The 12604-nt window shown below is 47.6% G+C and overlaps 1 protein-coding gene across 2 annotated transcripts in view; it reads right to left on the bottom strand.

Annotated features, from left to right (window-relative positions):
* CSMD2 (CUB and Sushi multiple domains 2) overlaps positions 1-12604 on the bottom strand; it is an 831733-nt gene that overhangs the window by 54145 nt on the left and 764984 nt on the right. For both annotated transcript variants that reach the window (XM_060257873.1, XM_060257874.1), the window contains 2 exons: positions 10665-10838; positions 4674-4847 (listed from right to left, as the gene is read on the bottom strand). In XM_060257873.1, coding sequence (XP_060113856.1) covers positions 4674-4847; positions 10665-10838 — 348 coding nt within the window. The remainder of the gene's footprint in view (positions 1-4673; positions 4848-10664; positions 10839-12604) is intronic.

Here is a 12604-nt window from a genome sequence, read left to right as displayed (position 1 = left end):
AAGCATAATTGAACTCCAAGGGAGTTCTGGCCATCACATTTAAAGGGACAGCACACCTTTTAAAATGCCTTTCTTCCATAGGAAATAATGAAGGATAGGGGCACCATCTTTTGGGGCTCATAGAATTGGACCCTCTGGTCCAATCGTTTTGAAACTTGGGGGGTATTTTGGGGAGAGGCACTAGATGCTATACTAAAAATTTGGTGCCTCTACCTCAAAAAATAGACCCCCCAGAGCCCCCAATACCCACGGATGAATTCCCTATTATTCCCTATGGGAATCGTTCTCCATAGGGAATAATTAGGGTTCCCAATCCTCCCGCCCTGGCGGGGGACCCCTGGATTCCCAGCCTCTTCCCCCACCCCACCCCCCAAATGGAAGCGGGAGGAGGAGGAAGGGGGGGCAATCGCGAGTCCGGTTGCTTTTGAGCCCATCTACACTGAAGTGGAGAATAGGCTGCAGCACAGCGGCGTCACCCGCTCTGCCTCTGAAGTCAAATGAGAGAATGGGATGGTGGAGGCAGGGGGAAAAGTGAGCCACAGAACTGGACGTCCCACGACACTCCTTGCTTCCCGCTGCCGTGATCCACTGACGCAGCAGCCTCCCGGCCTAATCACCTCCCCGTTCAGAAACAGCGTGCAAGCACGCTCCCTGCAGTCCAAACACGCTGAGAGAACTGCCGAGACGGGGAGCGGAGGCTTCAATACAAGCGTTGAAGCCTCGCCCCCTCCAGATGCGCCCGAAAGCGCGCCGAAGAGTCTGCTCTCAACACATACATTGGATCCCTCCTTCTTCCATCAGATTTCTTTGCAGAATACAGCAGGTAGTCTTTGCTTTCCCTCTTGATCTGTCCCTCTCTTATTTTCCAAACCACATGTACACCTTTAGCCCAAAGAGTATCCCTTGTTCCAGTTTGGAGCAGTTCTGCTGACTATTTGTTGCTATATTTAATAAGATAACGAATGTGTCTGTGTTTTTTATTTAGTACTTCTAGTATTTGCTTAAGGTTATTTCCCCCTACACACACACACACACACACACAACCATACCAACTCTCTGAATAAATTTTGTATCCCTTTTAAAATCAGATCTCTGCCATCCTTTTCCAACTGAAAACTTGCTCCTCACTGTTGCCACTTGAGGTAAAAGATCTTGGTTTTCTTTGCCCTGTACAAACATGCAAAGCTAATTCTCCTTGTTGATCTGAACATAATATTCATGTGTTTGTTGTGTGGGCATGGTAACATTTGCATAGATATAAGTTATAACAACACCATATAATGTGAAGAATCAGGTGGTATGATCAGCTGTGTCTCTGGGCAGTGAGCTACTTGACCAAGGGTAAACACCAGTGAGTATATTTTTTATAATATTAGTGCCATTATTTTCAGCAAATATTGGCTACTTACAAATATCAAAATCTAGTACAAAAATTAAAATCCATAAAACACAGTGTGTTAAGAATGCCTGTCTTTTTTAACATGCTGTTTGGGGAGGAGGCTTTGCATTATAAGAACATAAGAGAAGCCATGTTGGATCAGGCCAATGGCCCATCCAGTCCAACACTCTGTGTCACTCAGTGGCCCCAAAAAATTATATACACACACACACACACACTGCGGCTATAGCCTCTGATGGACCTCTGCTCCATATTTTTATCTAACCCCTTCTTGAAGCTGGCTATGCTTGTAGCCGCCACCACCTCCTGTGGCAGTGAATTCCACATGTTAATCACCCTTTGGGTGAAGAAGTACTTCCTTTTATCCGTTCTAACCCGACTGCTCAGCAATTTCATTGAATACCCACGAGTTCTTGTATTGTGAGAAAGGGAGAAAAGTACTTCTTTCTCTACCTTCTCCATCCCATGCATAATCTTGTAAACCTCTATCATGTCACCCTGCAGTCGACGTTTCTCCAAGCTAAAGAGCCCCAAGCGTTTTAACCTTTCTTCATAGGGAAAGTGTTCCAAACCTTTAATCATTCTAGTTGCCCTTTTCTGCACTTTTTCCAGTGCTATGATATCCTTTTTGAAGTGTGGTGACCAGAATTGCACACAGTATTTCAAATGAGACTGCACCATCGATTTATACAGGGGCATTGTGATACTGGCTGATTTGTTTTCAATTCCCTTCCTAATAATTCCCAGCATGGAATTTGGGCACAAGTAGATTTTTCTTGAAAAGAGGTGGAAATGAAGCTTCGGAGCTCAAATCTGATACTGCTGAGGGAATGATGCTTCATATTGCAGTAAGAGAGAAACGGCAAGCGAGTTTAAACAAATGCTAAGAGTAAAAGACTATTTGACTTTTGCAGTGGTATGATGAAGAGCTACTTCTAGAATATCCATATGACAAATCTTTATTTTGGTTAACAACAAAGCACCATTCTTTAAAACTCAGATTTCATGCTTTTTTTTCTTTTTTCTTCGCACTGGCAAAACACAACATTGTAGGTTCTTTTAGGGTGCAGGAACCTGAGCCACCATCAACACTTGACTGTAGAGTAGGGTTGCCAATCCCCAGGTGGGGGCGGGGGATCCCCCAGTTTGGAGGCCTTCTCCCCGCTTCAGGGTCATCAGAAAGCAGGGGAAGGGGAGGGAAATTTCTTCTGGGAACTCTTATTATTCCCTAGGGAGATTTGTTCCCATAGAAAATCACAGAGAATTGATCTGTGGGTATCTGGGGCTCTGGGGGGGGGGGCTGTTTTTTGGGATAGAGGCACCAAATTTTCAGTACAGCATCTAGTGCCTCTCCCCAAAATACCCCCCCAAGTTTCAAAAAGATTGGACCAGGGGGTCCAATTCTATGAGCCCCAAAAGAAGGTGCCCCTATCCTTCATTATTTCCTATGGAAGGAAGGAATTGAAAAGGTGTGCCGTCCCTTTATATGTGATGGCCAGAACTCCCTTTGGAGTTCAATTATGCTTGTCACAGCCTTGATCTTGGCTCCACCCCAATGTCTCCTGGCTCCACCCCCAAAGTCTCCTGGCTCCACCCCCAAAGTCCCCAGATATTTCTTGAATTGGACTTGGCAACCCTAGGAATAATAGAGTGCCCAGTAGACATTTCCCTCCCCCCCACGCTTTCTAAAGGGGGGAGGGCCTCCAAACCAGGGAATCCCCTGCCCCCTCCCTCTCTCTCACACACAAATACTTACCAGATCTTCTTCTGGAGAACTCTTGCTGTGAAAACGAAAGCAAAAGAAAGGGAGGGGCCATTCTCCCAAGCCCTTCCTGCATCCTGCCCAGCCTTAAAGGGGCATACATTTTACAAACGGCTCAGGAGCTCTATAATAACATGAAGCCTACAGGTATGTTCTCCCCCCCTCCGCCCCCCACCCCCCGCTTCCCGATTTTTGAAGAGCGGGAGATGAGGCTGCGAACCCAGGGTCTCCCGCCAGAGCGGGAGGTTTGGGAAGCCTAGAACAGACTATAAACAATACAAAAGGTAATAAGAGACAAAGAAAAGGGGAATCCTTAACTGCATTTGTGATTGTACATTTCAAATGCAATGTAAATCTTCTTGCATTACCTGCTCTTCCTTTTCAAAGATACTACTCACAAACTGAGGGTGTTTTTACACTGGCAGTTTGCGACTCTCTATCTCCACATTGTAAACTCACCTTTTACATTACATAACGTTCTCATAACTGTTTCACATCATTGCTTCCTGAGGCATTTACATTTGTTTCAGTGAGATGGGTTTCGACGACGCCACAAAAGCGAGACTAGTTTTGGTCTGGTCTTTTCTCTACGGGCGTTTCAAACTTGTATTGTAAAAGTTTTCCTGCGTTTTAAAAGACTCCTCCAAAAGCCACCACAAGGTGCAGTAATTTGCATGAGAACTGACAGCACTTGAAATTTTTACATATCAGTGCTTGCCTCATCTAGTGATTTAAATTTGTATTTTGCAGTGTTGACCCGATTTCCAAGCAATTGTATACATTTAACTAAGCACTGGTGTTCTGGCTGCCCTCTGATCAGAGGCACCCCCCCCCAAGAAAAACACTGAAATGCTTAAATGTAAAAGGAAAATAAGTGGAACAGTGGCAGGCGATTTGAAGACTCTAAAACTCTGGATCAAACAGAATGTAAAAACACCCTGAGATGGCCTAGCTAATTACTTGACTTCCATGTTGATCTATTTGAGGGCCAAACTATGTGTCCTCTGCAGTCACACAGCAGCTGTAGGGAAAGGCGCTTTCAAATTCCACAGGAGCCAGGACAATAGATTGAGGTTAGGAGGGGTTCCTGCTCCCCCCCAAGCCATTTTCCTGAGCCAAAATGGCCAGGAGGAAGTATTTTGCCCCCACATGCATAAAAAGCAGCAAATTAATCCCCTCCCCAGTTTTTAGCTCACAAAAATGGCATGGGAGTCAACAGGACTCCCATTGCAGTGTCACCCTGAGTACAATCAGGCTCCCACAAACTTTAAAAATGCCTTTCCTCACAGGTGGTGTGTGACTGCAGGGAAAGGCCCATCTTGTTGAAAAACAAAGCATGTCGTTTGGCCCTGAGTTTCTGTCCCCTTCGGATGGGGGCAACTTCCTCCCCTCACTGCCTTCTTGTCTCAATTCATTTCTGCCCTGAACATCTACAAGAATCCCTGACTCAGACGTACGTCCTGCCTTGCTAAAACTAGCATACCTCTTTAATAAAGACAGCAACATACTTACGCACACAGACAGGAGTCTTTCCAGACCAATGATGGTCTTGCTGGCAGATCCGGACGGACATCCCGATGAGTCGAAAGCCTGGATTACACTGATAGACCACACTCCCCCGGTAGTTGAAGTTCTCACCATTGATCTGTCCATTGACAATTGGGCCTGGCTCACCACAGTGACCCGCTGGAGACAGATCAAATCAGAACATCCCATCAGGCATGTCTGCTGGACTTCCAAGCACTGAATAATATCCTTTTGACCTTATGTCTGGTGGTGGTGGAAAGTGCCATCAAGTCACAGCCAATGTAGGGGGGACCTCATAGGATTTTCAAAGCAAAATATGTTCAGAGGTGGTTTGCCATTGCCTGTCCTTGCACAGCGACCCTGTTGTTCCTTGATGGTCTCCCATCCAAGTACTAACCAGGGCTGACTCTCCTTCATTTCCAAGATCTGGGTCCTACAGGTCAGGGGATCCTATAACTAACAAACCTATATTCAGGACAGGCCTGGGTGAACCCCATCCTCCCAAAAAATTCAAGTTCTGCACCTGGGCAGACCAAATCTCACACCACAGCTGCTGTAAGCTTCAAAAATCCTCCAATTAAAGTGGCCAAATCTGCATATTTTTCTTTCTTTTCCATACTATGTTCTTCAGGTTCTTTACTATGGTGCATAATTAATTTTGGCTTTGCAGGATCTGGATTCCACAGGAGGTGTAAGAACATAAGAGAAACCAAACTGGATCAGGACAATGGCCCATCCAGCCCAACATTCTGTGTCACACAGTGACCAAAATCCAGGTTCCATCAGGATGCAATCTGTGGTGTGCAAAGTCCCACTTCGTGCTGTTGGAAATTTTGTTCAGAAACCCTTCTGCTTTCTCACGGTTTCAGCAGGCAAGGCCCATTCACTCCCAAGCTTGTTTTTGTAGTCATTAGTCTAGATGTTTGCTTTAATAAACATTAAAACTGGTATTCTCTGAATGTTTCCAGATCTAGTACTATCACCTGCATCTGTCCCTCCCTCCCTCCTTCCATCTATCCAGCACTGCTGCAGAATTGCACCTTAGAAGCAGCCCTGACTTAGGGGTATTCAAGTTAGTGCTTGTTTCATTAATTAAAATATTTCTATATCTTTCTTCTTTCCAGCTATCAAATGTCATCATTGAGGCTAGACAAAGAAAGGCAGGTTGCTTACCTGTAACTGTAGATCTTCGAATGGTCATCTGTGCATTCACACTCATGGGATAGAGTGCCTGCGCCGATCCCCGAATTGGTACCTAAAAAGCCGGGGATTTTTTCACGCTCGACACCAACGGGGATGCGCAGGCATCCCAGTGCGCATGCTCGCCGGCGCCAGCGCGAGGATCCCGCCAGTTCCTTCTTGACCGCTGGAAGCCCCTACTGGAGGGAGACCATCAGCAGTGGGAAAGGAGGGCGGGTAGTGTGAATGCTGAGGAAGTCTGCTTGCAAGTTGAGGACCCCTGGGAGGTGCGCTGCCTTCACAAAGATGTTGTGGTCCAGGCACTCCAACCACAGATCCAGCACCAGCGCACAAATCCGTCGAGAGACTGTCCCTTCCTGCCTGTTGATGTAACACAGGGCAGTGGTATTGTCTGTTAGCAGAGCAACAATCTTCCCCGCCACCATGGGGCGAAAAGACTGAAGAGAACTGCCAGCAGTTCCAAGTAATTTATGTGGCAGTGAGTCAATTTCAAAGGCCAAGAGCCCCCCACACACAGATTATCCATGTGGGCCCCCCAACTCCATAAAGACGCATCTGTCGTGATAGTCACAGTCAGTGCAGGTAGATGGAAGGGAGCTCCCTGACAAATGTTGTCCTTTGAGTTCCACCACTGCAGCATTTGAAGTGTCACAGGTGGAATTACAAACCTCTTTCGAGGTGAGTCTCTTAATGGGCGAAACAGACGAAGAAACCAAAGCTGTAGGCCTCTCATCCTCAGCTGCGCAAAGAGCAGCACGCTTGTAGTCGCCGCCATCAGCCCCAGCATCCGCTGCAGCTGCTGTGCCATGCCCCACTTTCGACTCTGCAGAAGTTCGACAAGGTTGATAATGTCCATCGCTTTCTGTTGAGGCAGAAACGCGTGATGAAGGTTCGTATCCAGCAAAGCCCCTATGAACTGAATTGTCCTCGATGGAGTAAGGTGTGATTTCTCCAAATTGACCTGCAGACTCAAGGTGTCGAGAAGACGAATAGTGACGGCAATGTGGGATGACAAACTCTCTTTCGACTCCGCCACAAGGAGCCAGTTGTCGATGTATGGAAAGACGACTATCCCTTGAAGCCGGAGATGGGCAGCCACAACGCTCATCATCTTAGTGAACACCCGAGGTGCAGTGGACAGGCCGAATGGAAGAGCTTTGAACTGGAAGTGCTGAGAACCTACTGCAAACCGAAGGAAACGTCTGAACGCAGGATGGATGCTGACGTGGAAGTATGCATCCTTGAGGTCCAGCATTGCCATCCAATCCCCTTGGTTGATGAGGGGCAGAATTGTTTGCAGAGTGGACATTCTGAACTTCTGGTACAAAATGAATTTGTTCAGATTCCGAAGATCCATGATTGGTCTTAGACCCCCATCCCGCTTGGGAACCAGGAAGTAACGAGAGCAGAAGCCTCCTGTCCTGGCCTCGATCGGGACCCTCTCTATGGCTTGTTTCTGTAAGAGGTTGCTCACCTCCGCCAGATGGGGAAGGGGGAGTGGTAATTACCACAGATTGGTTTGGAATCTGAGCAAAGTCTATTTTATAGCCTTCCGCTACGATGGAAAGCCCCCACCTGTCTGTAGTGATGGACTCCCAGGCCGACAGGAATGGGCGGAGGCGGATAGACGAAGTGGAAGAGGGGACGGTGATGCGTGCTGCCAGAAAGTCAAAGGCCCTGCTTTTGAGGGTGAGTGCCCTTGGACTTGCCGGTGGTCTGTGAAGCATAACGGTTTCTGTTGTTCCCCCTGTATGGGGACCTACTCTCAGGTTGAGCAGAGCGAGGTCTCCACTGCTGTTCCGGGGAGAACTTTTGGTACAGCTTCTTTGCCCAAGGCTTGTGCCACTGTTTCTGTTTCGCAGCTCTGGAAGATGCTGGTACGCCCAGGTTTCTGGAAGTTTTTATACTTTTATCCATTTCCTGGAGCGCATTGTCGGTGGTAGAGCTGAACAGGCCTTCGCCCTCGAAGGGCAGATCTTCAACAAAGGTCCTGGTGTCCTGCTGGAGAGCCGTAGATCTGAGCCAGGAGTGGCGGCGGAGGCAGACAGCAGAAGTGATGGTCCCTGCTGAGACGTCGACCATGTGCTTTGCTGCAGCCAGTTGTTGTTTGGCTACAGCAAAGCCTTCCTTCTGCAACTTCTTTGCAGCTGACCTCTTCTCCTCACTCAGGGAAGACAGGAGGGGGGTTAGCTGTTCCCATAATGAGTATTGGTATCTAGCCATCCACGCGGCATAGTTAGATACCTTTACTCCCAGCGCCCCAGCAGAATAGAACTTCCTCCCGACGTTATCCAGCTTCTTTCCCTCCTTGTCTGGTGGAGAGGAGTGCGTCTTGTGGGCCTTCGACGAGGAGGAAACAACCACCGAATTTGGCTTCAGGTGTGTGAAGAGGAACTCAGCCCTGGACTCTTGGACACGGTACATATGGTCCAACCTTTGCGATGACATGGTACATATGGTTCAACCTTTGCGATGACACAGGTGTTGAAGCAGGTTTCGCCCAAGGCTCCTTCACCACCTGTAGGATGATCTTCGTCACCGGCAGGGCAACCGCTGTAGACGTATCCCATTGCATGATGTCAAACATGTTATTGTCTACAACGGGTTGCGGCTGTGACACCAGAAGCAAGAGGGAGAGTGTCATCCTCTTCACGAGGTCCCCGTACAACTTCAGATCCTCCGACGGTGAGATGGGAAGATCCTCAGCCGTATGAGACACCGGGGAAGGTTCCAAAGCCCGGTCCGGATCGTCGGTATCGACCTCGGAGTCCAATGATGAAGACTCTCTGTGTAGAGACCGTTCTGAGAGCACCGGAGTAGACTCTCTGATGGGCGATTGGATCGACCCCAACGATTGAGGTTGGACTTCCTCCACCACCATGCCGCGTCTGTCAGGCGGGACAGCGATCGATGCTGAAGGACGCCGTCTGGAATGTTGAGACAGCCTGGACATGTGGGATGCCTCGGATTGCTGGAACGCGTGAGGAGGGTACCATTGGTACGGTGGGTAAGGATAAGGGTAAGGAGGCCATTGGCGCTGCTCCCATGGCGGGAGCGGTGGGAAGCGACGAGCTACTGCAGTCGGTTCCAGCTCTCTCCGGCCTCTCACCTGATCCATCGGTGCTGAAAGCTCCATCGGCGCCGACACCTCCACCTCTGAGACTGAGTCGCTCTCACTGCAATGCCTGGACCCTGAAGAGTGGGAGCGCTGAGTCAGGTCGATCTCTTGCTCCGATGCCGATAGGCGCAGCTGTGAAGCACTGCCTCTCGACACTGAAGGGCTACGATGTGGGGATGCCGAGATCTTCCTCGGTGGGGGTGTCGATGTCGAAGCGTCATGCAAAGGTGTGTGGGATGGTCTCTTCTTTTGCTTCTCCTTTGATTTCCCATTCTTCGGCGCGGATGATCGGGTCCCCGAATCATCCCGACGCCTCTTAGCCGGGGTGTCCACTGACCCTTCAGGAGGCCGTTTCGTGGAACACCTGCACTCGACCGGCATCTCAGTTCTGATCGGCGAAGTCTCAGCCGATGTGACCGTCGGGGCCACGGCCTTACCCATCGGGCCCGATACCATTTTCTGTGGACGAAGTGCCGACTCGACCAAAGCTGGCGAAAGCCTCGCCGCTCGATTCTTACGAGTTTGCTTCGAGAAACTCAAACAGTGAGCGTAAGAATCGACTTGATGTCCCTCGCCCAGACAGAGGAGACAGAGGGAATGGCCGTCGGGGGGGGGGGGCAATCTTCTTCCCACAGGAATGGCACCTCTTAAAAAAAACCCGTCTTTCCATAGACGCCCAGGAAAAAAACCCGCCCAGGAAAATCTCTGAGGGGGGAAAACGGGGGAAAAACTGAGCCCCGAAGGGCAAGTCCAACAACCCTTTTTTTTTTTACCAACACTAACTATCTAACAACTAACTAACTACACTAAGAAAATAACAAATGGGCTATATACAAAGGCAAAACAGCAATCCAAGATTACTTTACCGACTGGGGACACGAAAGGTGATCCTCTCAGTGCAGCGGTCAGAAAGGAACTGGCGGGATCCTCACGCTGGCGCCGGCGAGCATGCACACTGGGATGCCTGCACATGCCCATTGGTGCCGAGCGCGAAAAAATCCTGGGCTTTTTAGGTACCGATTTGGGGATCGGCGCAGGCACTCTGCCCCATGAGTGTGAAGCACAGAGACCACGAAGAAGATCAGGCAGCAGCCAGCATTATGCTTGGGTCTCCTCAAGAATTTGCTCCCAGAACACTTTTACATTATATTTTAATCAATACTTGTGTTGCTTTTAAAGTCACTTCAGGGACCAATTCTGGTTTTAATAGAAGGCAAAAACAACAATGAAGAAATAAAGCCCAGAGAAAGGTAAAAGACATAGCAGAAATTCAGAAGGGGATTCCACATTATTTGTAATCCCATTTATTAAGATCTTTCAGGGCTTTCCCCAGCTGACTAAGAAATTGAAGAAAGTGGCAAGATGTTAACTTGTAGTTTAATAAACAAAAAGGTAGCATTGGTTGACTGAAGGAAGGTGTAATGTTCAGTGGAAACCACCCAGAACCAAAATGGCTTTATAAACCAAATGTGCTCTTTCCTCACAGACACCTACAACTTGTTAAGCACTGAAAACTTCAGCTGGCTAATCAATAGACGCCAGCTTTAATCTACTGGTCTGTGTTTCTGTTGCACCAGTTGGGCAGGCTGTAGAAATATGACTGACTAGGGAAGGAGGGTGTTGAACAAGTGTACTTGGTTGGCCTGCAAAATACCCACCTAGGCATCTCACTTCCAGTCCACTCCAGAGACCATTGGCCATGCACTCCCGCACACGTGACCCCACCAATGTGTAGCCAGTATTGCATGAGAAGATGGAGGTAGCCCCATAAACTGTCAAGGTCCCGATCTTGTTCCCATTGGGTGGAACAGGCAGGTCTCCACAGGAGATGACTGTAAGAAGAATGAAACCATTTTAGGTTTAGTGGATGGGGGAAGGGGAAGCAATTTGAGGCAAAGACCCCAAAGTAAGCATCTGCATTAATGGTTAGTTTGCTGCCACAGAATAATTATATTAACGAAGGCCTGAGCAAGAAACAACACACCAAACTGAATGCAAGCAGACCACCGCTACTTTACTTTGACTTTTTGCTGTTTCTGCAACCTAAGCCATAAATAACACACCCTCATCCCATGGGAGAAGAACCTAAAAGTTAGTTATTGTGTAACTTAACAACAGCTGCCAAAATTTTGCCACACACAGAGAGGCTTGTTTGTCTCTGAGTAGCCAGGATGATTTCACTTCTGGAGAAAGGGAGTTCTGATTGAATAACAAGGAGATCAGTTCAGCTCTTGGTTCTGAAAATTTAGGAAAATCAAAAAATATATGGTCAACAAAGTCAGTCTTGTTTAGAGACTGGAAGGGCCTCAGTGGGGAATAGTGCCACAAACTCTACCTTCAAAAGCAGTAATTTTCTCCAGGAGAAACTGATCTCTGTTTTCTGGTAAACAGTCATAGTTCCAGGAGACCTCCAGGCCCCACCTGGAGATTGGCAACCCCAACTGCCACCCATATTTGCCCAGGCCGGGTGGGGGGCACAGAGCTCCATACAACAGTGGGGTTTTGTCCTCTGAACACTGCAAAAATAATAATACAGCTGATCCCCACACCACTCTCCAGTTCATTATTTTACTTATTTGTGGAACAATTGTGCTTGCAAACAAAAGCTCATACCTTGAATAAACCTTTGTTGGTCTTAAAGGTGCCACTGGACTCAAAATTTGTTCCACTGCTCCGGACCAATATGGCTGCTCACCTGGATCTATCATTTATTCACGGTCCACAATTAGCTGACATGACATGGTCTCCAGTTGTCTTTACACCCACTACACAATATTTGGAATCATTACACTGTTAAATGTCATGGGAATATTTCCCTCTTCGCGACAGTGAGGCAAGCAGACCTCTGGATCCCAATATCTGTGAATTTCTTGGATCCTTGGAAGAGATTCCCTATGAATGGTGAGGGTCTATTGTACTTAGTGTGCCATATAGTACTTTCAAGTGTTCCAGCATTTCTTGTTATAAGGTAGGTCATCATTAGTATTCCCATTTTGAAGATGCGGGTCATTAAGGAAGAGGGGCTTATTTAGTATCTTCAGTGGTAGACGTGAGAGTTGAACTAGGAATTTCCTGCTTTAGCCACTGTTACAAACATTAAGTAACCTCTCCCTTTACTTTCAGAGATTTCAGTAAGCATTGCCCCTGCTTTCAAGCCTCATAAGGCCTAGAAACATGTTCTTTTCTAAAACAAGAGGACAGTCTCAAGAGGCTTAATCCTGTGCCCAGTATCACATTCTGCACTCTTGCAGAACTGCAGCACAGAATAACTAATATTTCATTTTTTTTTTTAAAAAAGAATGCTCACTGTTTGGTGGGCATCTTGTTTTGTAACAAGACTTAAACTTTTTAACTGACACATTAGTTTTTTTCAATTTGGCAGTTGGGGGTGGGGACATCATTGGTTTGCCAGCCTCAGACCCCATTTAGCGTTCCTGATCCATCCAGATCCTGAAAGGCTAAAACCCATCCACAAACTCATCTAATGACCCAACACAGGAAGTAAGAACAATCATGCAAGAAATGTTGTCGTGATAGGGAATCAGGATTCTTTCTTCTAGCGCCTTTTGTAAATGACAAGTTTTTCTTAAAAAAAATA

Source organism: Heteronotia binoei, chromosome 17 (genome assembly GCF_032191835.1).
Source record: "Heteronotia binoei isolate CCM8104 ecotype False Entrance Well chromosome 17, APGP_CSIRO_Hbin_v1, whole genome shotgun sequence".
Classification (NCBI taxonomy): Eukaryota; Metazoa; Chordata; class Lepidosauria; order Squamata; family Gekkonidae; genus Heteronotia; species Heteronotia binoei.
This window is presented reverse-complemented; position numbering and strand designations above follow the sequence as displayed.